A 27,916-nucleotide genomic window follows, 5' to 3' on the forward strand; every position below is an offset into this window, starting at 1 on the left:
TCGATCAGCTGCCTCCTGCACACCCCCCACTGGGGATGTGCCCGCAACCAAGGTACATGCCCTTGACCGGAATCGAACCTGGGACCCTTCAGCCCGCAGGCCTACGCTCTAGCCACTGAGCCAAACTGGTTAGGGCTGAAAAGAGAGTTTTAATCATCCCTTTACCAAGGGTTAATTTAGCAGACACCATAATCTGTGACTGTTTAAAGCATAAATAAATTGACAAAAACCCAAATGCTAGCCAAAAAGCTTCCATAACAACCTACCTCATGCTGTTTTCCAAAATAACACAGTTAAGAATAGGGAATTTGATGATATAAGGCAGTTTAAAAGTCTATTCTATAACCTCAATCTTGTAGCAACTGTAAAAACTTAATGAAAAAATACCATGCCAGATCTTTACATCTGTGACATGTATGTACCCTTTGATGAATTTTTTTCCCTTTGATGAATTGAAAAGAAAGAAAGCTAATTCTTCCCTAATAACACAAATTGCACAAATCCTTCATGATTCCAGCGTCTTGGGGGAAATAATTGTCTACTGGCTCTGACATACAGAAAACAGCAAGACAGAACTAGCACAGCTGTTTAAGGGCTGAACAAGGCACCACAGACTGCTACGAGGGGCTGAGTGTTTAATGCTGTCAGAACACAAGCTGCTCGCCAGAGACTCCTGCATTTTCCTCCATGTCTCCTAGGCTCCCATTACAAGGTTTAAAAAAACTGGTATCAGTACTTTAGTAGGATGAGCCATCTTCTTTTTTTAAAAGCTGTTGCCTCTCACGTGTGTCCCGATCAGAGTATGTGCCCTGACTGGGAATCGAACCGGCCACCTTTTTGGTGTATGGGTCGATGCTCCAACCAATTGAACCACACCAGCCAGGACAGATGACCCACCTTCTTGATGTCATTACATTTTTGTATGAAATGAAGGTAAAGCAAAAGAAGATAAGAGGAACATATTTACTAGCCAGATATTTAGGCTTTGTGAGTTAAGGGGCATAATTGAGGATATTAGGTGGATATGCATATACAAGATAGGAAAACAAGTTTCCAAATATTATCTTGACAAAAGTCAAAATATAAGTCAAAATATAAAAACAACCGAGTACAGTTTTTTTGGTAATATCAGGCTAATGAAAAGAATGGAATTTGGAAAGGGAGTGGATTAAGGAAAACAACTTAATTGGGATTCAAAGATAGTGTTCCCTATTACCAATCAATTACAAATGTTCATTTGTAAAACCAATTCTTTTAAAATTATTAATAATTTATTTTAATATTTATTGTTGAAAGTATTACATATGTCCCCCTTTATCCGCTATTGGCCCCCTCCAGCCCGCCCCTACCCCCACCCCCACCCCCACCACCTTATTGTCTGTGTCCATGGATTATGCATACATGCACACAATGTCTCTTTAAGGCTGTATAAAACCATGTGGTGGGCTAGATTTGGGTTACAGGTATTTAAACTATGCTTGATCTAGAGCACACTGATATCTGACTATAGTCTTTCACTGCCTTTAAGCTATCCATAACTCTGCAAATTACAGAGAACTGATAGCAATGGAAAATAATTATTGTCTATGGACTTGCATAAAATTATGTCCAGTAGAGATTCAATTAACTTTTCTTGCCCACTGTAGACGAAGTCAATTATACCTCTGTTTGCCCATTCATACAATAATACTGATTTTAAATGTATCTATTCTTTGGGTTCTCCCTTGAACTGGTTCTAACACCTTACTGATTCACTAATAATGAATTAAATAAAATCTTTGACATGGATTCATTTTTTCTCTGTGAGTCATAATGATGCGGTATCTGTTTTTAAAAATTATTATTTAATAGGAAGAAATAATAACTTTACAGTGGGAAAGCATGACATAGTCTTTACCAAGTGACCAAAGTCAACATCACCAATTATGAGACCAATTAACACCCAGGTCTCCTGACAGAAGTTATATCTTAGCTGCTATTTACTGCCTAAATGCATAATATGATTCTCATCATGAGGAAGTGTCAGAAAGATCCACACTGAGGTATATCTATAAATTAGCCATCTCGTACTCTTTAACAATGTCAAGATCATAAAAGACTGAGAAGTTATTCTAGATTAAGTAGACTGAAGGGTCTTGGGTTTGAGTCCCTGTCAAGGGCACATACGTGGGTTGCAGGTTCGATCCCCAGCCCCGGTAGGGGTGCATGCAGGAGGCAACAGATCGATGTGTCTCTCTCATGTTGATGTTTCTCTCTACCCCCTTCCTCTCTCTCTAAAAAAATCAATGGAAAATATGTCCTCAGGTGAGAATTAACAAGAAAGAAGAAAGACATGACAAATAAATGCAAGATGTGATCCAAAAACTAAAAAAAAAAGGTTTTCTTTTGCTGTAAATATTATTAGTGGAATATTTGATGAAACATGATAAGGTCTATAGTAATAGTGTTTTATCAATGTTAATTTCTTAATTTGATAATTATACTAAAGCAATTCAATGTATCATGTCTGTAGCTCATTCTCAAACATTTCTGAGGAAAAAAATAAATCTAAAGACAAAGAGAATAATAATCCAAATTATAAAATATTAACATCTGGGGAGTCTGAGTGAAGGGTACAGAAAAAATTTTCTTGTACCATTTTGTAACTTTTCTGTGAGCATGAAATTATTTCAAAATAAAGATTTTTTAAAAAGGGTATCCTATCTAATAAAAGAGAAACATGGTAATTGGCATACGACCACTACCCTTCCCATTGGCTAATCAGGGCGATATGCAAATTAACTGCCAGCCAAGATGGCGGCTGGCAGCCAGGCAGCTTGAAACTAACATGAGACTTGCTTGCTTCAGTGATGGAGGACTGCAACGTTCCCCACCTGCCTTGCCGGCCTCTGAGCTGGCAGTTTGAAACATAGTCACAAAAATAGAAGCTAAACAAAACCCCAGAAACTAGCTTTCAGCTAGCCGGGATCTCAGACCTGGAGTTGATACAGAGTTTCGATTGTAGAACCTAAACAAACCAGATACCTGCTTTCAGGAGCGGAGGCCTAAGAGCTGCAGCCTCAGAGCTAAAGCTGGCTCAGAATAAAAAAAAAAAAAAGAAAAAAAGGAGCAGTTGGGAGCTTCAGTCGAAGCCTGAAAACAGCCCTCAGCCCCTCACCCAGACTGGCCAGGCACCCCAGTGGGGACGCCCACCCTGATCCAGGACACCCTTCAGGGCAAACCAGCCAGGCCCCACCCATGAACCAGGCCTCTATTCTATATAGCAAAAGGGTAATATGCCTCCCAGCACCGGGATCAGCGGAGCCGCGAGGTCTCCTGGCACCGGGATCAGCATGACAGGAGGCAGCACCCAAACCCCCTGATTGCCCTGCGGCTCTGTGTGTGACAGGGGGCGGGGCCACAACCTCCCTATTGGCCCTGCTCTGTTCCTGACAGGGGAAGGCGCCCCAACCCCCTGATCGGCCCTGCTCTGTTCCTGATAGGGGGGAGCTCCCCAACCTCCTGATCACCCAGCGGCTCTGTGTGTGACAGGGTGTGGCGCCCCAACCCCTTCACCCCACGGGCCCTGCTCTGTGGGTGATAGAGGGCGGTGCCACAACCCCCTGATCCGCCCTGCTCTGTGTGTGAGGGGGGGGGGGGAGCTCCCCAACCCCCTGATTGGCCCTGCTCTGTGCGTGACAGGGGGTGGCGCCGCAACCTCCCCATCGACCCTGCCTTGAGTGTGACGGGGCGGTGCCCCAACCCCCCAATCGGCCCTACCCTGCGCGTGACTGAGGGTGGCATCGCAACCTCCCAATCCACCCTGCTCTGTGCATGACAGGGGGCGGCGCCCCAATTCCCCAAACGGCCCTGCTCTGAGCCCGACCAGGGGCTGCACCTAGGGATTAGGCCTGCCCTCTGCCACCTGGGAGCAGGCCTAAGCCAGCAGGTCGTTATCTCCCGAGGGGGTCCCAGACTGAGAGAGGGCACAGGCCGGGCTGAGGGACCCCCCTCTCCCCAAGTGCACAAATTTTTGTGCACTGGGCCTCTAGTATTACATATAAATCTCAAAAGCTATGTTTCATGGAACAGTAATTCCAGAGGAATTGAGGTATACAAAACTGGGGATACAATGCTTTCCCACATGCTCTCCTGTCCTTAGGGCAGCGATTTTCAACCAGTGTGCTGCAGGAATTTTTCAAACATGCAGTACACCTGACTATTTAGTCAGGGGCACTGATCTCTGTCCCTTAGATTGTCAAATAAAAAAATGACAATAGCCAATTGTGGGGAGCCGCTATAGGGTTAAACCTCGGACTGACCTGTTAGCAAAGTCACAAACAAGTCCCAGCTTAGAGGGCATAGTCCTCTTAAGCATAATTAGGCTTGACCTTATGACGCTCCCTCGTTGACTCCGTCCACACCTTTGGGAACCCCTGGACACCCGGGGCTGGACCCCGGCAGCCAATATAACAATAGCTGTCTGTTGTGAATGAACCAAAATTATACCTATTTTCTTGGTTAGATCATCAAAAATTATATTTGTGGGGTGCTGCAGAATTTTAGTAATTAGTTCATGTGTGTCATGAAATGAAAATTACTGCCTTAGGGTTAAGAGTCTGAGCTGCAAGGGCCTCTCTTTTGCCTGATAGCCTCCTCACACTCTGGCCATAACCCAAAGATTTAGTGTCTAGTTACTTCTGCTAAGACCCCAGCCTCCATACCACCTTTATACCTCTGGTCCATTCACAGGAGCTCCTGTGTGTTATTAGCAGAATCTGCATACAGACCACAACTCAAGGCTTTTGTAATTCTCATCAAGTGTAAGACTCACCTGCAGACTGCACTCACATTTTTCTAGCAGCCCACAATAAAGATATGAAAATGTGCAAGCTGCCCAAATTTAGATCACAGAACAGGGATCAGTAGCAGATCTCGAGGAAATGTTAAGATAAATAATTACATTCAGTAATTATCTCATAAAAATTACCTTGAGGAATGGAATCACAAAAGGACGAAGAGGAAAGTTTGTAGCTTCTTGGAGCTTGCAATGGAATTCTTCAATTGTTACTGTTGAGTTCTGAAAAGAGAAATAAATAACCTTGTTCAACCTCTAAAAGAAGACACTGTCCTCATATAAATCCTTTTAAAATCACAAAGTATAATTTTAAGAGTACTATTGTGATCTCAGATCCTTCTCAAAGATTAACCAAATTATTTCCGTTATAAAAGAAGTTCAGCCTCCTTGACTGTCCTTTCTTTACTAGCCCAAATCTAAATTCCCCTCTAAGGTCAGCAGCCTGGGTTGCAGAATAGGCACTCAGGTCCTCGGTACTCATGGCAAGTCACCTCAGGTACAGAAACCAAACTTACAATGTTTCCAGTTAAACAGATTCTGATCAGCCTACGATGTCAACTCAAAAGACTCAACCCAGTGCCTCATTCCTTCAGAAGTTGGTTTCTTCATAGGTTCTGCCTATCTCCTAGCATTAGCTCCCCAAATCTTCTAAATTCAAAGTTTTTTATTTTAATTAAATCTTTATTGTTTAGATTACTACAGTTGTTCCTCTTTTTTCCCCCCATAGCTTCCCTCCACCTGGTTCCCACCCCACCCTCTGCCCTTAACCCCCACCCCGCCCAATGTCTTCATCCATAGGTGTACGATTTTTGTCCAGTCTCTTCCCACACCCCCCACACCCCTTTTCCCCCCAAGAACAGTCAGTCCACTCCCTTTCTATGTCCCTGATTCTATTATATTCACCAGTTTCTTCTGTTCATCAGATTATTCATTTGCTTGATTTTTAGATTCACTTATTGATAGATGTGTATTTGTGTTCATAATTTGTATCTTTACCTTTTTCTTCTTCTTCCTCTTCTTAAAGGATACCTTTCAGCATTTCATATAATACTGGTTTGGTGGTGATGAACTCCTTTAGCTTTTTCTTATCTGTGAAGCTCTTTATCTGACCTTCTATTCTGAATGATAGCTTTGCTGGATAAAGTAATCTTGGTTGTAGGTTCTTGGCATTCATCACTTTGAATAGTTCTTGCCACTCCCTTCTGGCCTGCAAAGTTTCTGTTGAGAAATCAGCTGACAGTCGTATGGGTATTCCTTTGTAGGTAACTGAGTTTCTTTCTCTTGCTGCTTTTAAGATTCTCTCTTTGTCTTTTGCTCTTGGCATTTTAATTATGATGTGTGTTGGTGTGGTCCTCTTTGGATTCCTTTTGTTTGGGGTTCTCTGCGCTTCCTGGACTTGTAAGTCTATTTCTTTCACCAGGTGGGGGAAGTTTTCTGTCATTATTTCTTCAAATAGGTTTTCAATATCCTGCTCTCTCTCATCTTCTGGCACCCCTATAATTCTGACGTTGGTACGCTTGAAGCTGTCCCAGAGGCTCCTTACACTATCTTCATATTTTTGGATTTTTTTTCTTTTTGTTTTTCTGGTTGGTGTTTTTTGCTTCTTTGTATTTTAAATCTTTGACTTGATTCTTGCGATCCTCTAGTCTGCTGTTGGATCTCTGCATAATATTGTTTATTTCAGTCAGTGTATGCTTAATTTCTAGTTGGTCTTTTTTCATAACCTCGAGGGTCTCACTAGATTTACTGAGGGTCTCACTAATTTTATCGGCGGTTTCTAGAGTATTCTTGAAAAACCTTATAAGTGTGGTTTTGAACTCTATATGCAGTAGTTTGCTTTCCTCCATTTCTGTCATTTGTGACCTGTTTCTTTGTCTCTGCATTTTGGCTGCTTCCCTGTGTTGATAGAGTGGCTTTCTGTGCTAGGTGTCCTATAGGGCCCAGTGGCTCAGCCTCCCCAATTACCTGAGGTGGACACTCTTGGTGCACCCCTTTGTGGGCTTTGTGCACAGTCTTGTTGTAGTTAAGCCTTGATTGTTGTAGGTATCACTGGGAGGAATTGACCTCCAGGCCGATTGGCTGTGAGAATCAGCTGTGTCTGCACTGGCAGAACTTCTGTGCTGGAGACACCCTTCTGGGGCAAGACTTGCTTCAGTGGGGCTTTGGTGCTCACTGAGTCTGCCCCCTGAGTGTGTTCCTTATGGATCTGAGGAGTTGTAATCTGGATGGTCCCACTCTGACCACTGGTACACTGGCTCTTGGATCTCTAAGGAGGTGCTAATTTAGCCTCTTCCTGAGGCTACCCTGCAGGAGCTATGGAGAGATCTGCAGATTCCTCTTCTTTGTTTGGGGTTTGGAGGTGCCCAGCTGAGGCCCAGGGAGAGATCTGCAGATTCCTCTTCTTTGTTTGGGGTTTGGAGGTGCCCAGCTGAGGCCCAGCTGTGAAGCAATGCAAGCTGCTGTAGGGCCTTGGGCCTTCTTTTGGAAGTTCTTGGTCTCTCTGACCCAGCTGCAGTCTGTTAGGTAATTTTCAGGTTGCAAAGGGCCAGGCCTTTCATATGCAAAAGCCTCTGCGCACAGCTTGGGTGGGGCAGGGTCTCAGGGGATCAACAGGGCGGAGTAAGCAGCTATGGCTGCTCCTCAGTCCTACGGTAAGAGGCCCCGCTTCTCAGTGTCCCAGTAATCGCTGCAAGCACCTCTGAGAGAAAGCTGCCCTCGAGTTCCGACCGCTGCCAGACAGTCCAGTTTCTCCCTGTATGAGTCTGGGTCCCCAGAGATTTGCACGGAACTGGAGTTCAGAGCAGTTGGGAACTTGAGACTCCCTCCCGATTGAAAAAGACAGCCGTGTCCTCAGTTGCCAGTCCTTTACACGTGTGCCTCCATACCTCTGCACTTTACTTCCACACCTTCTCTGAGTCTCAGTGTGCTTTTCTCTTTCCTTCTAGTTGTAGAATTTCCACTCAGCCAGCCTTCCTGTTGTTCTGGATGATGTTCATTTTGTCGTTTAGTTGTATTTTTAAGTGGTTGTGAGAGGCAGCAATTTCCGGTGTTTACCTATGCCGCCATCTTGGTTTTTCCTCCTAAATTCAAAGTTTTTAAAAAAACCAAACATGTGCCTTCTGCATTGAAGAGTTGTTTTCAAATCAGAGGACCTCCAAACAGGCAGACTCTCATTGGTAGATTAGTATTCCCAGGAAAGTTATTAGCATTTCTTCTGTATTTTTTCAAAAGTCTGACTTAAAACTAGTATGCTCAGCTCCTCTGTGAAAGGGAATATATAAATAAAACTATTTTCTTTGAAGTTCACTAAATACTTTTATTTCAACTCCCCAAAACACAATACAATAACAAAACAAGTTTAAAAACAAGCAAAAACAAGAACTTGGCATTAATCTGAATTCTTGCTCCCCTGAAAGAATAATTACCACTTCTGGGACTTTTACAAAATCATCAAGTGTTCAAAAATCTAACATGTACCATACAAATTATTCATCAGTGTCACATTACTTAATAAGAAATGGAAAACAATAAGAAACTGAACTAAAAATTATAATCATACCTCACAGAACACTTAAAGGGGGGGGGCAGGACAAATTTGTATGAATTAATGAGAAAGGTGTCTGTAATTTACTGTTATGTGAAAAAACTCAGAAACAGAATAGTATGTTTCCAAAAATTGATTTATGAAAATAACACACACCTCCCCCCCCCCCCCCACAGTATTTTAACTATCTGGAAGGACAATTACAATAGCAATTATTCTGAATGTGAAATTATGTTGGATTTTCCAAATATAACATATCAATATTCAGTAAAAATAAATTCCCTTAAGAGAAAAAGAGTATATCAAATTTAAGCATGTTAAATAAAAATATTTGAACAGTTTACTTCATTTCCTACTAAAGGTTTTTTTTAAAACTTTTAGTACTTGTTTTAAATACTGGCATTTGCATAATGCAACCAAAGGTACTAGTAATCAGGAATAAAAAGAGAATGATAGTCTGTCCCTACTACAGTGAATGTAATCAGGCCTCAAAAAGTGAAAATAAGTAAATCTATGGAAAACACTATGAATGACTGTAAGTTTTCTTGTAGATAGATAAAGGAGGAACTGTGTGGTACAGAGAAATAGACTTAGGCCAGTGAAATGGACTCAGGGGTATTAGTACTGGAGATGCAAGGCAATCCTTTGAGAGAGATGAGCCACTGTTTTTTTATCCTTTCTTCTCATTCAATTATCCTATACTAGAGGCCCTATGCATGAAATTCGTTTAAGGGGGTCAGCCCCCACTGCCGTGGCTGCCTCGGCCCCTCCCCCACCCCCCACTGCCACAGTGGCTGCCTCTGCTTTGGCCCCCACCCGCGATGATGGCCGTCTCTGCCTTGGCCCCTGCCCGCCATGGCGGCTGCCTCTGCTTCAGCCCCCGCTGCCATGGCTTCATCCAGAAGGATGTCTGGTCTAATTAGCATATTATTCTTTTATTATTATCTATACTAATAAAAGGGTAATATGCTAATTAGATGGGACAGCCCTCCAGACAAAGCCACAGTGGCGGGGGCTGAGGCAAAGGCAGTTAGGGGAGACCAGGCCGGCAGGGGAGGGTGGTTAGGGGCCACCAGGCCGGCAGGGGAGGGTGGTTAGGGGCGATCAGGCAGGCAGGGGAGCAGTTAGGGGCATCAGGCAGGCAGGTAGAGTGGTTAGGGATAATCAGGCAGGTGAGCAGTTAGGAGCCAGCAGTCCCGGATTGCGAGAGGGATGTCCGACTGCCAGTTTAGGCCCAATCCCACAGGGGTCAGGCCTAAACTGGCAGTTGGACATCCCTCAAGGGGTCCCGGATTGGAGACGGTGCACTGTGCCTCTAGTCCTATCTAATAAAAGAGAAACATGGTAATTGGCGTACGACCGCTACCCTTCCCATTGGCTAATCAGGGCGATATGCAAATTAACTGCCAGCCAAGATGGAGGCCGGCAGCCAGGCAGCTTGAAACTAACATGAGGCTTGCTTGCTTCAGTGACGGAGGACTCCAACGTTCCCCGCCTGCCGCTGCAGGCCTCTGAGCTGCAACTCTAAGCAACTATGTAACAAATATAGAAGCTAAACAAAACCCCAGAAACCTGCTTTAGTCCACCGGGCTTCAGCCAGCAGAATCGCAACATTGTAAGCAAAGGCCAGAAACCTACTTTCAGCAGCGGAGGCCTAAGAGCTGGAGCCAAGCCTCAAAGCTAAAGCTGGCCCAGAATAAAAAAAGAAAAAAAAGAGCGGTTGGGAGCTTCAGTCACCCCCAGCCTTAAAACAGCCCTCAACCCCTCACCCAGACTGGCCAGGCACCCCAGTGGGGACCCCCACCCTGAACCAGAACACCCTTCAGGGCAAACCAGCCGGCACCCACCCGTGCACCAGGCCTCTACCCTATATAGTAAAAGGGTAATATGCCTCCCAGCACCGGGATCAGCAGAGCTGAGAGGCCTCCCGGCACCGGGATCAGCATGACAGGGGGCAGCACCCAAACCCCCTGATCGCCCTGCGGCTCTGTGTGTGACAGGGGGCGGGGCCACAACCTCCCTATTGGCCCTGCTCTGTTCCTGACAGGGGAAGGCGCCCCAACCCCCTGATCAGCCCTGCTCTGTTCCTGATAGGGGGGAGCTCCCCAACCCCCTGATTGCCCTGCGGCTCTGTGTGTGACAGGGTGCGGCGCCCCAACCCCCTGATCGGCCCTGCTCTGTGGGTGATAGAGGGCGGTGCCACAACCCCCTGATGGGCCCTGCTCTGTGCGTGACAGGGGGCAGCGCCCCAACCCCGATTGGCCCTGCTCTGTGCGTGACAGGGTACAGAGCCCCAACCCCCGATGGGCCCTGCTCTGTGCGTGACAGGGGGCAGTGTCCCAACCCCCTGATTGGCCCTGCTCTGTGCGTGACAGGGGGTGGCGCCGCAACCTCCCCATTGACCCTGCCTTGAGTGTGACAGGGGACAGTGCCCCAACCCCCCAATCGGCCCTACCCTGAGCGTGACTGAGGGTGGCATCACAACCTCCTGATCGCCCTGCTCTGTGCATGACAGGGGGCGGCGCCCCAACTCCCTAATCGGCCCTGCCCTGAGCCCGACCAGGGGCTGCACCTAGGGATTGGGCCTGCCCTCTGCCACCCGGGAGCAGGCCTAAGCTAGCAGGTCGTTATCTCCCGAGGGGTCCCAGACTGAGAGAGGGCACAGGCTGGGCTGAGGGACCCCCCCCCCGGGTGCACAAATTTTTGTGCACCGGGCCTCTAGTAGATAATAAAAGGCTAACATGAAAATTGACCAAATGGGGGAACGACCAGTCGCTATGATGCACACTGACCACCAGGGGGCAGATGCTCAACACAGGAGCTGCTCCCTGGTGGTCAGTGCACTCCCACAGGGGAAGCGCTGCTCAGCAAGAAGCCAGGCTCATGGCTGGCGAGCACAGCAGTGGTGGCAGGAGCCTCTCCTGCCTCTGTGGCAGCACTAAGGCAGTCAGACATCCCCCGAGGGCTCCGGGACTGCAAGAGGGTGTAGGCTAGGCTGAGGGACCTCCCCAAGTGCATGAATTTCGTGCATTGGGCCTCTTGTTTAATAAATAAAAGCATAGTGTTTTCCCCTCTAACACATCATCTAGTGCAGCAATTTTCAACCTTTTGCATCTCACGGCACACATAAATTAATTGCTAAAATTCTGTAGCACACCAAAAATGTATTTTTTGCCAATCTGATAAAACAAAGTATAATTTTGATTTATTCATACGGAACAGCTATTGTTGTCTTGGCTGTTGTCATTTTTTTATTTCTTATTTTTTAAAAAATATATTTTATTGATTTTTTACAGAGAGGAAGGGAGAGGGATAGAGTCAGAAACATCGATAAGAGAGAAACATCGATCAGCTGCCTCCTGCACACCTCCTACTGGGACCCTTCAGTCCGCTCTATCCACTGAGCCAAACCGGTTAGGGCTGGTGTCATTTTTTTAATTTGACAATCTAAAGGGACAAGAGGTCAGTGACCCCGACTAAATAGTCAGGTACTGCATGTTTTAAAAATTTTTGTGGCACAATTGAAAATTGCTGGTCTAGTAGAAAAACATGTAAGTAAAGCTATTCATTACATTATGACTGAAGTACCCGACGACACTGCTGGTACATAGACAAGGAAGGATTACAGACATGTCATCTGAAGAAGTGAAGCTGCAACCTTGGGAAAATGCTTGTAACAAAGAGAATGTGAAAAGGCACAATGTTAGGGGATCTGGTCTATGGATTGCAAGGGCAACACCTATAGTAGTCATAGAAGACAATGGGTATAGATAGATGACCAAACAAAATTTTTTATTCTTTTAAAATTGAGATGATAATAATAATCACAGAAGTTGTGAAAATAGAATAGATAGGTAGGTTCCTATGCATCCTGCATCCAGGGTCCCCCAATGGTTATACTTTATATAGCTAAAGTGCAATATTAAAACTCGGGAACTAACATTGGTAAAATGTGTGTATAGTTCCAGGCCATTTTATTGCATTCATGTAATCACCACTGCAATCAGAATACCAAAGTGTATAAACCTATCTACCTTGATCCTCTTGGGTTTATAATATAATTGTCTTAAATATTTCCCTCATATGTACTGACAACCATATTAGACAATGCTATAATTTTTGCTTCAACCACAATATATAATTTAGAAAACTCAAGAGGAGAAGGAAAAAGTCTATTGCATTCCTTTATATCTCTATTCTTTCCATTTCCATTTTTCTTTCATCCATCATGATGCTTCAAGATTCCATCTCTTACAGCAGGGGTAGTGAGGTGCCAGGCTGATCTAAGGGCCCCACCTCCTCCACTGGGATTCTTTGATGGGTAGTTATTTACCCAGCTGGACACCTGGTATAGGGACCAAGTGAAGTGGATACAGGGTCCCTCTTGTACCAAATGGTGAGTTTTAAAAAATTTACCTGATATAATTTTCTTTTTTTACTTTTTGATTTGGATGTGTTAGTGTAGTGGGCAAGACAGCAGGCTTTGATGTTAGAGCTCTGAGTTCAAATCCTGGCTGGACCGCTGCCTAGCAGTGTGGTTCTGAGGGAGACATTCACTAGAGTCTTTAAGATGGAATGAAAACTCTTCTATGGGGTCCTGTAGAGTGTGTGAGGCTTGGCTGTCAGGAGCAGAGCAGTGACTCTTAATGTGCAGCCTGACTCTGGTTAGACTGTAAATGTTGGAATCAGAAACATTTTACCTGTCCCACTTCTGGGCAGGTTCACCTTAAAAGCATTCTTCCAACCCAGTGTCCAGCTAAAGAGCTCCAGTCAAAGGCATGTACCAGAGTTACAGGCTCAATACCTGGCCCCATTCTAACCACTGAACCAGGAAATGGGCTTTCACTAGACAATGAATCTGCCAGTGACCCTTTGGTATGCAGGCTGAAGCTCTAACCACTGAAACATACGGCCCAGGTCTATATCTTCTATTTTTTCATGGAGACCTCTTTTCCCCCCATTTGTGTTGTTAATTGCTAATTGAAGCATTTTTATGATGGCTGCTTTAAAATCCTTGCCATATAATGCCAACATCTGTGTCAGCTTAGTTGTTGTCCATTGGTTATCTTTTTTCGTTTCAGTATGGATGGTCCTGGTAACTGAACATGTGATTTTCTATTGTATCTTGGAGGTTACTAGCTTATTCCAACCATACTCTAGGATATACGATGAAAACGTAAAACCTAGGAAACTCACTGCTATGTACTTCCTTGGGTCCCAAGGTCATCAGTCTTTGGCCTTTGCTCCATCTTTCAGTCTCATTTTTGTTCTATACATAAAGTCTAAGATTTTTTTCCTGTAAGGAGGAATAGGAAGTATACCTTTCTATTGTGCCTCTGAATCAGACTTGATATTTAATAACTACATAATATTCCATTAATCTGATATATTGTAACTTAGGCTTTTATAAAACATTTAGCTGGTTTAAATTTTAGTCATCATAAATAATGTTGAACAGATGATCTTAGTGCAGATTATTATTTTGTTAGGATGAATTTCAAGGAGAGAAACTGGTCAGACAAAGGAACTGCCTAGCTTAAAGTATCTGGAACATTGCCAACCTCCAGAAATGTGTATTCTCCAAGTAAGTAGGTGGAATACAGAACATTTTCCTTTACCTTGCAGTGAAAAATGCCCATGTTTGCTCCTTGGTATAGTTAGGGACTACTACCATTTTACCTTACACACCAGAAACATAAGTAAACTAAACTCCAGATACCTAATTGCATGGCCTTTTCTGACTTAGCTAATGAAGTCTCCTCCACATGAAACAACTATTCCACTCACATATGCCTGCTAATATTTTTATTATTGTTTTCTTAAATAAAAGACTTATAAGGCTTTCTTAAATAGAGAAACATAACAATCTAAAGATGTCCATTTTCCTCCAAATTAGAACACATTTTTGACAAGCTGGTAGCAAAACTAAAAGAAAAAGAACTAAGTGGTAATTTCAAATGCAACACACATAAGGTAATTATTTAATCTATGAATAATGGCAGTTTTATTTCTCTTACTCCAATCCTTATATCTTATTTGCTAGGCTAGAATGTTCAGGATTACTAAATAGAGAAAACATCCTTATCTGGCTCCTAATATCAGAAGGAAAGCACTCAAAATTTCACCATAAAACATGAGATTTGCTTATAGGTGTTTTATATATATATATATAAAACAGTCATCAGATTAAAGAAGTTCCTGCTACAACTGATTTGCTGAGTGTTTTTTTAAATAATAAATGGGTATTACAAACCTTTTTTCCTGCACCTTCCCCAAATATATAGTATTAATACCAACTGCTATAGACTGAATGTTTGTGACCCTTCAAAATTCATACGGTTAAAACCTAATCCCCAATGTGTTGGTATTTGGAGGTGGGACCTTTGGGAGGTCATTCGTGTCATTATAAAAGAGAAGCCCTAAGAACTCTCTTGCCCCTTCTGTAAAAGGACACAGTGAGAAGACAGCCATCTATGAACCAGGAAATGGTCTCTCACCAGACGCCGAATCTGCCAGAACCTTGATCATGGACTTACCTGCTCCAGAATTGTGAGAGATAAGTGTTGTTTCTAAATCACTCAGTGTACAGAATTCTATTATAACAGACTAAGACACTGAGTTTAATGAAAACACCAGTATGTTAAGAGTATAAATTGGTATAACATTTGAGAAAAACATTTGGCCTTATATACTAAATTTGTATATATGCATTCCCTACGAAATTCTAATTCCATTGTCTGGTGCAATGCTCACGGCAACAGTATTTGTAATAGCCCCTATACAAAAAAGCGTTAACATAGCAGATCCAAAACGAGTAACCTTAGAAAAGCCTGCAAGATTGAGCCATTGGCTGCTATCTACAAACTTGGCTGATAAACAGTTTCCTACACTGATATAAAACTTTCCCTAACCAAAAAGGTGGAAGCACTTCAAGTGTCTTGTAACAGATATATGAATAAACAAATTGTGGTATATACACACAATGGAATATTATTTAGCCTTTTATAAAAAGGTAGAAAATTCTGACACAAGCTACAACATAGATGAACCTTGAGGACATTATGCAAAGTGAAATAAGCCAGCCATAAAAAGACAAATACTGTATGATTCCACTTATATGAGGTACCCAGATTAGTCAAGTAGAATGGTGGTTGACAGGAGCTGGGGGTAGGAAGGAATGAGGAATTACTGTTTAATGGCATGGAGTTTCAGTTTTGCAAGATAAGAGGTAGATAGTAATGACAGATATACAGCAATGAATATATTTATACCACTGAATTATATACTTTAAGGTGATAAATTTTATGTGTATTTTACCACCTCCTAATAATATCAGCTCTTTTTTTTATATATATTTTTATTGATTTTTTACAGAGAGGAAGGGAGAGAGACAGAGAGTTAGAAACATCGATGAGAGAGAAACATCGATCAGCTGCCTCCTGCACATCTCCCACTGGGGATGTGCCCACAACCCAAGTACATGCCCTAGACCGGAATCGAACCTGGGACCCTTCAGTCCGCAGGCCGACGCTCTATCCACTGAGCCAAAGCGGTTTCGGCGCGCTATATCAGCTCTTTTTAAAAATGAAAAATAAGTGGACATACAAAAGGCCAAGAGACATATGAAAACATGCTCTAAGTCACTAATCATCTGAGGGATGCAAATCAAAACGACAATGAGGTACCATCTCACACCTGTCAGAATGGCTATCATCAACAAATTAACAAACCACAAGTGCTGGTAAGGATGTAGAAAAAAAGGAAACGTCATGCACTGCTGGTGGGAATGCAGACTGGTGTAGCCACTGTGAAAAACAGTAATGGAGTTTCCTCAAAAAATTAAAAATGGAACTCCCATTTGGCCCAGTAATCCCACTTCTAGGACTATATCTCAAGAAATCAGAAACACCAATCAGAAAGGATATATGTACCCCTATGTTCATAGCAGCACAATTTACAATAGCTAAGATTTGGAAACAGCCTAAGTGCCCATCAGCAGATGAGTGGATTAAAAAATGGTGTTACATCTACACAATGGAATAATACGCTGCTGTTAAAAAGGAACTCTTACATTTGCAACAGCATGGATGGACCTGGACAGCATTATGCTAAGTGAAATAAGCCAGTTGGAGAAAGACAAGTATCACATGATCTCACTCATTTGTAGAATATAATCAACAACATAAACTGATGAACAAAAATAGAGCCAGAGACAGAGAATCATCAAACTGTCAAACCTCAGAAGGAAGGCAGGGGAGGGTGGGGTAAGAGATCAACCAAAGGACTTGTATGCATGCATATAAGCTTTACCAATGGACACAGACACTAGGGGGCTGGAGGGTGTGAGTGGCTGGGGAGAATTGAATATGGGGAAAAGGAGACATATGTAATACTTTAAACAATAAAGAATTTTTTTTTAAAAAGGAAAATAAAAAGTTAACCAAAGCATGGCCATTTAAAAGAGATGATTACTATTTATACTTTCAGAGCTAGAAAAAGATGCATGTTTTGGGGCTTCTTTTGGAGGGAGCAAAAGAACATAAGGTCTGTTATTTTTTCTTTTACTACTGAAATAATCTTTAAGCATAGCCTCTACTTAAAGTAATTTGTTGCTGGAACTGTCATAATATTCTGATATCTGCTTTGCTTCCAATTTTGTTCAAACTCTTTTTGACATTTAAGGTCAACTTTATTAGTCTAGATCCAGTAAGGTTTCTTCCATAGTACTGTAACATTTGACCAATAAACACTTTTATTTTTTCAAAACAAAAAACTTGCCCTAATTGATGAGGGTGGTTCACTGTGCCTGGACTATGTTTGCAATCAAGTTGGTTTATGCTGAACAATGGTCTCCTTCTGGGAGTCTGGAATTTGCTAAGTGCTAGGCAAAGAATGCCTATGTGTCCAGACCACAGTAAAAACCTTGGGCACTGAGTCTCTAATACGTGTCCCTGGGCAGAAACATGGCATACATGTTGCTGAATTTTCACTGCTGGGTAAGAGTGAGTTCTGTGTGACCAATCACAGGAAGCCCGCACATGGATTCCTGCAGATTCCAACTGTGTCTTTCTCCCTTATGATCCAGCTGGGTATCCTTATTATGCCTCTGTAATAAATCTTAGTTGTAAGCATGACTCTGTGCTAGGTCCTGGGAATTCTTCCAGTGAACCTCAGTACAAGGGGTATAAAAAGTAGTATAAATTGTGGCATACTCTTACAATAAAACACACAGCAATGAAAATAAACAACCTACAGCTATATTAAACAACAGCGATTGAATCTCAAATGATTAATCATTTACTGCTTTTGCCTTGTATGAAAGTTGTTTTTACCCATACTTGACCAAGAATCATTTAAGGTAGCAGTTCTTAAACTTCGTATTCTCAGAATCCCTCTAATTTATTTGGGTTCCGTCAATCAATTATCAACCCTCTTAGAAATTACGACAGAATTTGAAAAATGTTATTAATCCATTTAAAATAGCTATATTTTCCAAAAAAAATGTAGCGAGAAGAATGGCACAATTGTTACAGTTTTGCAAATCTCTTTTATATCTAGCTTAATAAAAGACAGCTGGGTTCTTCAAGATGCTTCTGCATTTAATCTGTTGCAACATCTTGTATCAAGCAACCTCTAGAAAATTCCATCATACACTCACGAGAGAATAAGAGTGAAAAGGCAAGTAACATCTTAGTATGATTATGAAAATAATTTTTATCTCTTGGAATTTCTAACAGTCTGAGAGAATCCCTGATTACACTCTGAAAAGTGCAACATGAAAGTTTAATACTGTGGTTCATCTTTACCACCTATAGAGGGTAACATGCAGGAGCATGGGGTACTTTCACTGGAAATACATCTTGAAGAATTCAATTTGCAAACTTTGGGAACTGGCAGAACTTCCCTTATCGACACTGAGAGTCAAACCCTACCCAGCTGTCACTGTCAGAAAATCACTCCCTTTTACCATGGGGTCACCACACTTAGTCTAGAAAGAAAAATTGTGTGTACCTCAAAAACTCCAAAGAAACTGTATTTTCATGAGGAGCTGTAGAACACTTATTTAATATTATTTGGTACTATTTATTTAAATCATGAAACTTATAATTTTACAAATTATTCTTCTGAAAATTAAGCTCGATACTTTTCCTTTTTCTCTGGCTTGGAAACAATGCACTAGGCACCAAATATATTAAGTAGCCTGTCGTTAATTTGGTTGAACCTCAGTGGCTTGTTAAAACTCAGTTTTAAGGCATATTCAAAGTTTCTTAATGGAATTAAATCAACAGCATAAGACTATTAGGTAAACATTTGATAACCTTTTTTAAAAATATGCTTTTATTGATTTTAGAGAGAAGAAGAGAGAGGGAGAGAGGGATAGAAGCAACAATGAGAACCATCGATTGGCTGCTTCCTGCATACCTCCTACTGGGGATAGAGCCCACAACCCATGCATGTGCCCTGACAGGGAATTGAACCGTGACCTCCTGGTTCATTGGTTAATGCTCAACCACTGAGCCACACCGGCCAGGCTTGAAAAACATTTTTATACATGATTGAAATGCACAAATTATATTAATAACTAGTTTGTAGATTTTACCACATTGCTACAGGATTGGGAGAGAGCAGAAATATGTACAACTTCTCTGCTGGCTTCAGTTTTGAGCTATATACTCAGGCAACTGTTTTCAGTGATGCTGTACTTACCACCAGTGCTAGAACAAGTGTCCGAACCTTCTCCCCAATCTCAGGTGAGATGTCATTGCCAAACTGTTGTAGAGTGGTGAGAAAGCGTTTTAACTTGCTGAGCTGCCGAGCACCACAGGTGGCTGGCAATTGTTGATTTGTTAGTGCAGATGACGTGGAAGAGGCAGGACCATTGCTGAATCTTTGTGGTGGTGATGGGGCACCATTCAGCGTAGGAGGAGAATGGTTGGTGCCATTGCTTACTAAAAGAAAGCCAAAATGAAAGACTCAATGCAAAACACAAGAATCTTTGATACGTTCTTCTTGTCTGCATTCTCCTTCATTTATTCACTTCAATTTTGTAAAGCATATGGTAAGAGTACACAAGACACTGTTTCTACTCAACAAGATTAAGACATACTGCCAGGTAAAAAAATGATAACAGAGTAACATAGAAGGTGTTAAAACAGAAGAGTAAAGTGCTACTAGAGCACAGAGAAGGACATCTAACTCTACAGGTGCCATGGGCGTGCGTAGGTAGTTTTAAGACTTCCTGCAATAGTACTGGATGAGATAAGTTTGGAAGAATATATTTCCAATGAATGGACACTTGTGTTCATCATTTATGTCACATCTCCTCAATCAAAGAATCTAAGGCAGTCTATTAGAATATAGCATGTGAACAAGACACACCAGAAAACAGTCGTTACTGTGAAAAAGTGTTTTTTCTAGGCTATAGGTTTAATGACTTATTCCTATAGTAAGGTATATATATCTTGGCTATTCAGAATATTCATGCCCATCAGAGTCAGTTTTTCTCTGCTTTGACAGTGCTAGATTAACACTTCCAAATACTCATTCAATAAAGTATTTTTCTAGACACCACACAGGACACTCCCATTCTACATTTCGGCTTAAATTATAATACATGTGATTAGTTTCAGTTTTTCTATTTTCCCATTATTCTTAGTCATATTTTGCTAGTTTTAATTTGGTACACAATCCTAGAGCTAAATTCTTAACAGCATTAAGTAAAAATCTCCTTTTTCATTAAAGAGTGAAATTTTTTAAATTACCTAATGTCTAAGAGTCAATATATTTTCACTTACTCATACCCAATCTAAGAATATAAAGCTGTGTCTAAAAACATAAGAAACAATTTAAGTTAAGACTTAAGCCAAACTTAAAGAACATAATCATTTAACCTTTACCTCACTTAGAAAACTGTCATTTACTTATATTTTGCCTAATGCCAACTTGTTAATCATGAAAAATCTCTCACTTCCCTTCCTCCAAGCCAGTCATAGTTGTTTGACCAACACTATTCCTACTTCTTGAGTGACCTTTATTTAAATATGATCTGTAAACTCTTCTTCATCCAATATAGCTTAAATGACACCTGTATTAAGGATTCATTGAGCCTCTGCCTTAAGGTAGATTTAGTAATTCTTCTATGTGCTACACATGCTTCCATTATGTTATTTACCAAATTATACTTACTTGCATTGCCTTAATATATAGCACACTTTTAAAAAATATTTTTTATTGATTTCAGAGAGGAAAGGAGAGAGAGAGAAACATCAATGATGAGAGAGAATCATTGATTGGCTGCCTCCTGCATGCCCCCTACTGGGGAGGGAGCCCACAATCTGGGCATGTGCCCTGATCAGGAATCGAACCCTGACATCCTGGTTCATAGGTCAACACTCAACCACTGAGCTACACCAGTTGGGCTATTGTATACTTCTTGATGAATATTCTTACATATCCATGTATACTAAAATTAGCTAAGTTTTGGGAGCTGTGTATACTGTATATACTTTAGCTTTGTTCATTAGCTAGTAATATTAAGTGTTCAGGAAAATTCTGCTGAATATGACTCACTGTAAGCAGACTAACAGGCTAAGAAAAAAAAGGGTGCTTTCTCTTCTAAGTCTTTCATTAAAAAGATCACTAGAGCCACTGGAAAGAAAGCTCAACACTCAGCCTTAGCAATCCTGAAAATTAGTTGCAGTGGTCTGCCATTTCTTTGTGTTCACAGAAAAGTCAACTGCCACTGGAGAGCTGCCCTCTTTTGAAGCAGCCCATTAGAATAATACATTATTGTGCTTTTAGCCACTCTGATGCCCAGACAAGCTTTTTCATGGCCTCTTTAGTGAAAGCTTATGATTACATTTTCTGAAATCAAACATGTCCACCCCCAAGTAGTCAAATATGGAGGTAAAAAGGACCAAACTTATATATACATATCTCCACCTGTATCTTGAAATCTGAATGGTAGCTTGGGTTTAAATCTGTTTCATTTCAAGATAGTACTGATATCTACAGTGTATAACTTTGAGACAGAAAACATAATTTAAGAAAAAAAAATATCAAAATTTATTTCTTTCAGTCTGGCTCAGACTGCTGCAGATACCACTCACTCAATTTCAAATGTTTGAGAAAATAAAAATTAAAGCTTCTATTAAAGCTGTACCTCTTAGACTCCCTTCTCTTATTGTTAAAAATAATTTACATAGAAAACATAAATGTTTAAGCAAAAATAGTGTGCAAGCTTGTGTAATGGTGTTTAAATAAGAAAATGCATATAGCACCTAGTACATTGCTCTAATTTAATATGAATGGGTACTACCCAAATAGACATTTTCTGCTATATGAGGCCAAATGTCTGTAAGGGTCAATGTGAACTGGATGTGGCATGGGCATGGAAAAGCAGAACACAAATTAAAATCTAGATGTGTGTGTATCTCTCTCTAGATTTTAGATTTTAAATTGAGGGTTTTTTGTTTTGTTTTTTAAATATGTATGTAGGACTGAATTTGCTGAGTTATAAAATTTGTGGAAATTCAGCTTTAGAAGATACTGCCAAACAATTTCCTCATATTTAAACAATGTATGAGTGTTCAGGTTGCTCCACACATACTCACCAACACTTGACAATCCTTTTCACTTTGAACATTCTTGTGGGTGTACAGGGTATTGCACTAGGTTTTAGTTTGCATTTCCTTGATGACTACTTAAGTTGAATGCCTCAGATTTATTGGCTAATATAATTCTTATTAGCTGAATTGTGTCCCCCACAAATTCCCATGTTGAAGTTCTAACCCCTCAGTAACTCAGAATGTGACTATATTTGGAGATAGGACCTTTAAAGGTTAATTGAGGTCATATGGGTAGTCCCTGGTCCATTATGACTGTTGTCCTTAAGAAGAGAAAGAGACAACATGAATGAGTTGGCACAGAGGCAAGGACATGGGAGAATATAGCAAGGAGGCAACTTTTGCAAGCTAAGGACAGAGGTCTCAGGGGGGAAAAAAATCAAACCTGCTGACATCTTGATCTTGGACTTCTATCCTCTAGAACTTTTAAAAAATAAATTTCTGTTGTTTAAGCTACCTAGTCTGTAGTATTTTGTTATGACAGCCCTAGCAAACTAATATAATATTCTCTTTTTTATAGAGACTTAGCATGACAGTCCTGGAAAACTTTTAGAAATAATTCAATAACTTTATGAATCTTACTTTAATTCCTATAAATCAATATAACTTTAATTCATTATTTTAGAACTCAAGAATTTAAAATACCTACTTCCCAGACAAAGAGTATGAAAAAAAATATTGGGACTACTAAATTTCCAAATGCTCAAATTAGCTAAGTACTATTCTCAGAGGGGAAAAGCAATTTATAAAAGAAATAACCAGATATATGTTTCTGATATATATCTCTTTTAATAGTCATTTTGGAAATCTTGTGAATGGTATATGCAGAAGGCTTACTGGGAGTCAGTCACATAGATACAAATGTCACTCTGAATTATAAACTAAAGTAATTAAGAGTTCTCACATGCTGTAGGAGTAAATGACATTGGCCTGGGTCCTCCGGGATTTATTGGTGGGAGGGGTGGCATGGTGGGAGGTGAGGATCTTGACTGTATCTTCACTTCCACAGGCGATCCAGGCATTGCTGGCACCCTTTTCTCAGGACCAACTGTAGAAAATAAAAGAGATAGAGGTCAGAGTTTTCTATAAAATAATAAAAATAGTGACAATAATTTGAAATACTAACATACCAGTATTTTCCTAGAGGACTGAGAAGAAAATGCTTAGTTTAACAGACTGAATAGTGATCCCCAGAAAGATATCAAACCTCTTAACCCCTTGAATTGTAAATGTTTCTGTACTTGGAAAAAGGGTCTTTGAAAATGTAGTTAAAGACTTTGAGAGGAGGAGATAATCCTGGATTATCTGGTGGGCTCCAAATCCAATATAAATGAAACCCTCATAAGAAGAGCTGAAGAGATGCATACACAAACAGAAGACAACGTGAAGACATAGTCACACAGAGAGGACAGAGTGACAATGGAGGCAGAGACTGAATGATGCATCTACAAGCCAAGGGATGGCAAGGATTATCAGCCAGCATGAGAAACCAGGAAGAGAGGCATGGAGTCGATTCTTCCTCTGAGGCCCCAAGAAGGAATCAGCCCTCCTGATACCTTCATTCTAGACCAGTGATGGGAACCTTTTGAGCTCGGCGTGTCAGCATTTTGAAAAACCCTAACTTAACTCTGGTGCCGTGTCACATATAGAAATTTTTTGATATTTGCAACCATAGTAAAACAAAGACTTATATTTTTGATATTTATTTTATATATTTAAATGCCATTTAATAAAGAAAAATCAACCAAAAAAATGAGTTCGCGTGTCACCTCTGACACACGTGTCATAGGTTCGCCATCACTGTTCTAGACCCTGGCCCCTGGACTATGAGAAGATTGTTGTTTAAGCCACCCAGACTGCGGGACTTTGCTACAACAATCCTAGAAAACTACAACAAGGCAACAAGGTCAAAGATTGAAAGTTAACAGTGAGGACAAGGGCTGGGAAAGAAAGAAACCACTTTATAAATTCTGCTGATCCCAACTACATTCTGTATAACTTCTCTTTATGGATGAATCAAGGTAATAAGGGGGGAAAACTAATGGGGAACTATTTAGATCAGTAGGTGTCAACTGCATGGCATAGAAACAAATATAATCCGTTGTATATAAATTACTATGCATGAAGTACTAAATTTTTGTTGTTGTTGCTAATCCTCACCCAAGGATATTTTTCCATTGATTTTTAGAGTATGGAAGAGAGGGAGGGGGGGAAACATCTATAGAAATATTGATGTAAGAGAGAGACATTGATTGGTTGTCTTCTGCAAACAGGATAGAACCTGAAACCTAGGTACATGCCCTTGACTAGGAATCAAAGCCAGACCCTTCGGTGTATGGGTGGACACTCTAACCAGCAAGCAACACTGTCCTGGGCTAAAGCACTAAATTTTTATACATATCAACTATTCTAATAGAAAAAAAGAAGTCAAAATTTTTGACATCAGGCATATAAATGTCGCTTATAATATCTGTTCAAAAAGATGAAAAATAGAGATGATTCTAAACCAGGGGTGGGCAAACTTTTTGACTCGAGGGCCACAATGGGTTCTTAAACTGGACCGGAGGGCCGGAACAAAAGCATGGATGGAGTGTTTGTGTGAACTAATATAAATTCAAAGTAAACATCATTACATAAAAGGGTACGGTCTTTTTTTTTTTTAGCTTTATTCATTTCAAACGGGCCGGATCCGGCCCGCGGGCCGTAGTTCGCCCACGGCTGTAAACCAAGCACAGGCTACTTCACCTATGAGGATAATACATAAGCAGTGTTTGATAACACTAGACAGCAACAAATTCCAGAAAAGATAAATTTGATAGATTATACTTAATTACATTAGAATTAGGTCTGAGATATAAATAAGACTTGAGCCCTAGCTGGTTTGGCTCAGTGTACAGAGCATCAGCCTGCGGACTGAAGGGTCCCAGGTTTGATTCCGGTCAAGGGCATATACCCGGGTTGCGGGCTCGATCCCCAGTGTGGGGTGTGCAGGAGGCAGCCAATCAATGATTCTCTCTCATTAATGTTTTTATCTCTCTCTCCCTTTCCCTTCCTCTCTGAAATGAATAAAAATTATTAAAAAAAGATTTGCTTCTGAAGAGCAATATTTTAATATATTCAAAGTAATTTTCCATATTAAAGGGAATTTGTTATATACATGGTTAATAATAGAGCCAAGGCTACCATAATCATCTTTAAATTGAGCTATTTGCCTCTCAGTAATTCAAAGCTTTTCACTTAAGTTTCATGTACTTATTCTCCAATAAATCCAAGTCAAGTACAAGAAATGGACACCAAAGGTTCAAATGAGAATGTTAAATCAAAGATTTCTTTCAGTGGCATCACAGTTGTAAACACAACACATACAAGAGCATTCATGACAAGGCAATAGGCACATCTTCACACATTCATGCGCATGGTCTAATGAGGAAAATATCCCCAAATAATATTTTTAATGCTTCAGTTTGCCACATTTTTGGGAAGAAATATAACGAATACAGAAAGTCAATCAAGGAAGCAATGCCCCTAAATTGCAAATTCCCCAACAAAAATGTGCAGCTCTCCAAGAGCCATGTGGGCAACACTCTGCCAGCCTTCCCCCTCTCTCTGTCCAGGACATTTTCTTTGTAAAATTGATGGTTGTCCTGTCTGATTAGTGGACTAATGAGCTGTTGCGCTTGCCTTTTTCTTTTTGACAGTATTTTCTCAATGCCCTTCGGAGAAAAGTTGACACATTTCCAGCACTTCCATCTGGGGCCCAGCTTTCTGGAGGATTGGGGGGTGCGGGGGATAGGGAAGGAAGGAACTGACAGTTGTCTCGCACTGTTATGTGTTGTGTATGGTGTGCAATAACCTAGAGGGTGCCTTTCTTCAGACCACCTGCCTTTACAGCAAGGGCGCCAAAGGCCTGAGGAAGGCTTAGCAATGAGATGTGTTTTAACATTCAGTAATTGGCAGAATGAAAAACTCAGAGCCGCCCAACTGCAGAATGCTAAATAATATACCAACTAAAAGCTTAGATACTGGGTAAAATTTAGCCCCCAGAGTACTATTTACAGATTAAAACTACCCATTTCTTGTTCAGGTCACTTTTCACAAACTTGCAACACTAGTTCTTCCTCATGTTTCAAGCAATGAAAAAGCATGAGTACAGAGACTGAGAGATTTGCTTTGAATACTCATTCTGTTACTAATGAATTTTTATCAAATAATTAAATATTTTTGGGCCTTATTTTCAACACTAGTAGCTCGGTGCATAGATTCATGCACATTGAAAGGAAATTAATTACAATAAATATTTTAATATCGCTATCCGCTCTTTCTCTATAATAGAAGTGTCAAAGACTAAAGAAAATTAGTAAAATGTATATGAAAATAATATATAAATTGATTAATAAATAACAATAACAACAATAAAGACATGATATAAAAACAACATTGATAAAAACGACTGGTAAATTGATTAAACTTATTCTAAAATATCCCTGTATACCACATTAACTGTAAAAACACCTTCAGAGTGCTTGACTAATTTCCCTTGTATTAGTCAAGGGAAGTATTTACAAATTTAACTTTAACGTCACACACTCTTCGAACTCGAGAGAAAGCAACATATAACTGACCATGTCCGAAAACGAGTTCAGGTAGGACTATTCCTCTCTGTCTAGAGTTTGTCCTTGTGATTTATTAATAGTCATTGCAAATGCTGGCACCACAGGAAACTGTCTTCGAATTAATTTAAATGGGAGGCCAGTGTCAGACGGGAACAAATCAATTCTTGGAATTAGAACAACCTCTCCTTCCACAGATCCTGTTAATACTTCAGCTTCGATTATGTTAGGTCACAATCTTGTGATAATAAATCTAGTACCATTACAAAGACCCCATTTACTATTAAGATTTCCCAGTAGCATGATGATTGCACCTACTTTCCATTTTAATTTATGACACGGCATTCCCGAAGGAGTAATACTATTAAGAAATTCGATGGGAACATTTTCATTTTTGGCATCATCTGCTGAATCAATGGAATCATCACACAAAGAGGTGTGAAAATCTCCACTGAGTATATCCAAAATTTCTTCATTTAATTTATGAACGTACTCATTTTTTGGACAAAGAATCGCATGTTTAGATATATTTTTAATATTATCTATAGATGTACTATTTCCAAAGGTAGCTTTAACAATAGATCTGTTACAAATCATTTCACGGCGTATTTCAATAATATCCATCCAAGAGCTTTATATGTATTGCGCATGCATAAGTCAACATTTATTTTTAAACTAGAGGCCCGGTGCATGAAATTCATGTGGTGTGTGTATGTGTGTGTCCCTCAGTCCAGCTTGCACCCTCTCCAATCTGGGACCCCTCAAGGGATGTCGGACTGCCCTCTCACAATCCAGGACTGCTGGTTCCCAACTGATCGCCTGCCTGCCTGCCGTACTGGCCCTAACCATTCCCCTGCCAGCCTGATTGATGCTTAACTGCTCCCCTGCCGGCCCTATTGCCCCTAATTACCCTCCTCTGCCGGCCTGGTCACCCCTAACTGTCCTCCCTTGCAGGCCATCTTGTGTCCACATGGGGGTGGCCATCTTGTGTGTTGGAGTGATAGTCAATTTGCATATTATTCTTTTATTACATAGGATTGCCAGTGCGTGTCATATATACCGGCCGGCTGGTCGGTCAGACGGTCAATCACTTAGCCTTTTATATATATAGATAGGAAAAGTGAGAGATAAAACCTACCTGGCAGGAAAGATTTAAGGATTTGAGATAATGTTTAGACTAATGCTAGGTAAAAAGAAGGTACTCAATACACAGCAAGGATGATTAGAAAACATGAAGACCAGTGTCAAGTTCTGATTTTGCCATTTAACTAGCCATGTGAATATGCCCAAGTTAATATTA

The 27,916-nt window shown here is 40.8% G+C and overlaps 1 protein-coding gene across 2 annotated transcripts in view; it reads right to left on the bottom strand.

The window, feature by feature from the left end:
- The window catches only part of CBFA2T2 (CBFA2/RUNX1 partner transcriptional co-repressor 2), a 149,571-nt gene that overhangs the window by 22,458 nt on the left and 99,197 nt on the right, over positions 1-27,916 (bottom strand). For both annotated transcript variants that reach the window (XM_036323861.1, XM_036323860.1), the window contains 3 exons: positions 22,911-23,054; positions 19,089-19,330; positions 4,970-5,059 (listed from right to left, as the gene is read on the bottom strand). In XM_036323861.1, coding sequence (XP_036179754.1) covers positions 4,970-5,059; positions 19,089-19,330; positions 22,911-23,054 — 476 coding nt within the window. Of the gene's footprint in view, positions 1-4,969; positions 5,060-19,088; positions 19,331-22,910; positions 23,055-27,916 lie in introns of those variants that run through there.

Source organism: Myotis myotis, unplaced genomic scaffold (genome assembly GCF_014108235.1).
Source record: "Myotis myotis isolate mMyoMyo1 unplaced genomic scaffold, mMyoMyo1.p scaffold_m19_p_9, whole genome shotgun sequence".
NCBI classification, from domain to species: domain Eukaryota; kingdom Metazoa; phylum Chordata; class Mammalia; order Chiroptera; family Vespertilionidae; genus Myotis; species Myotis myotis.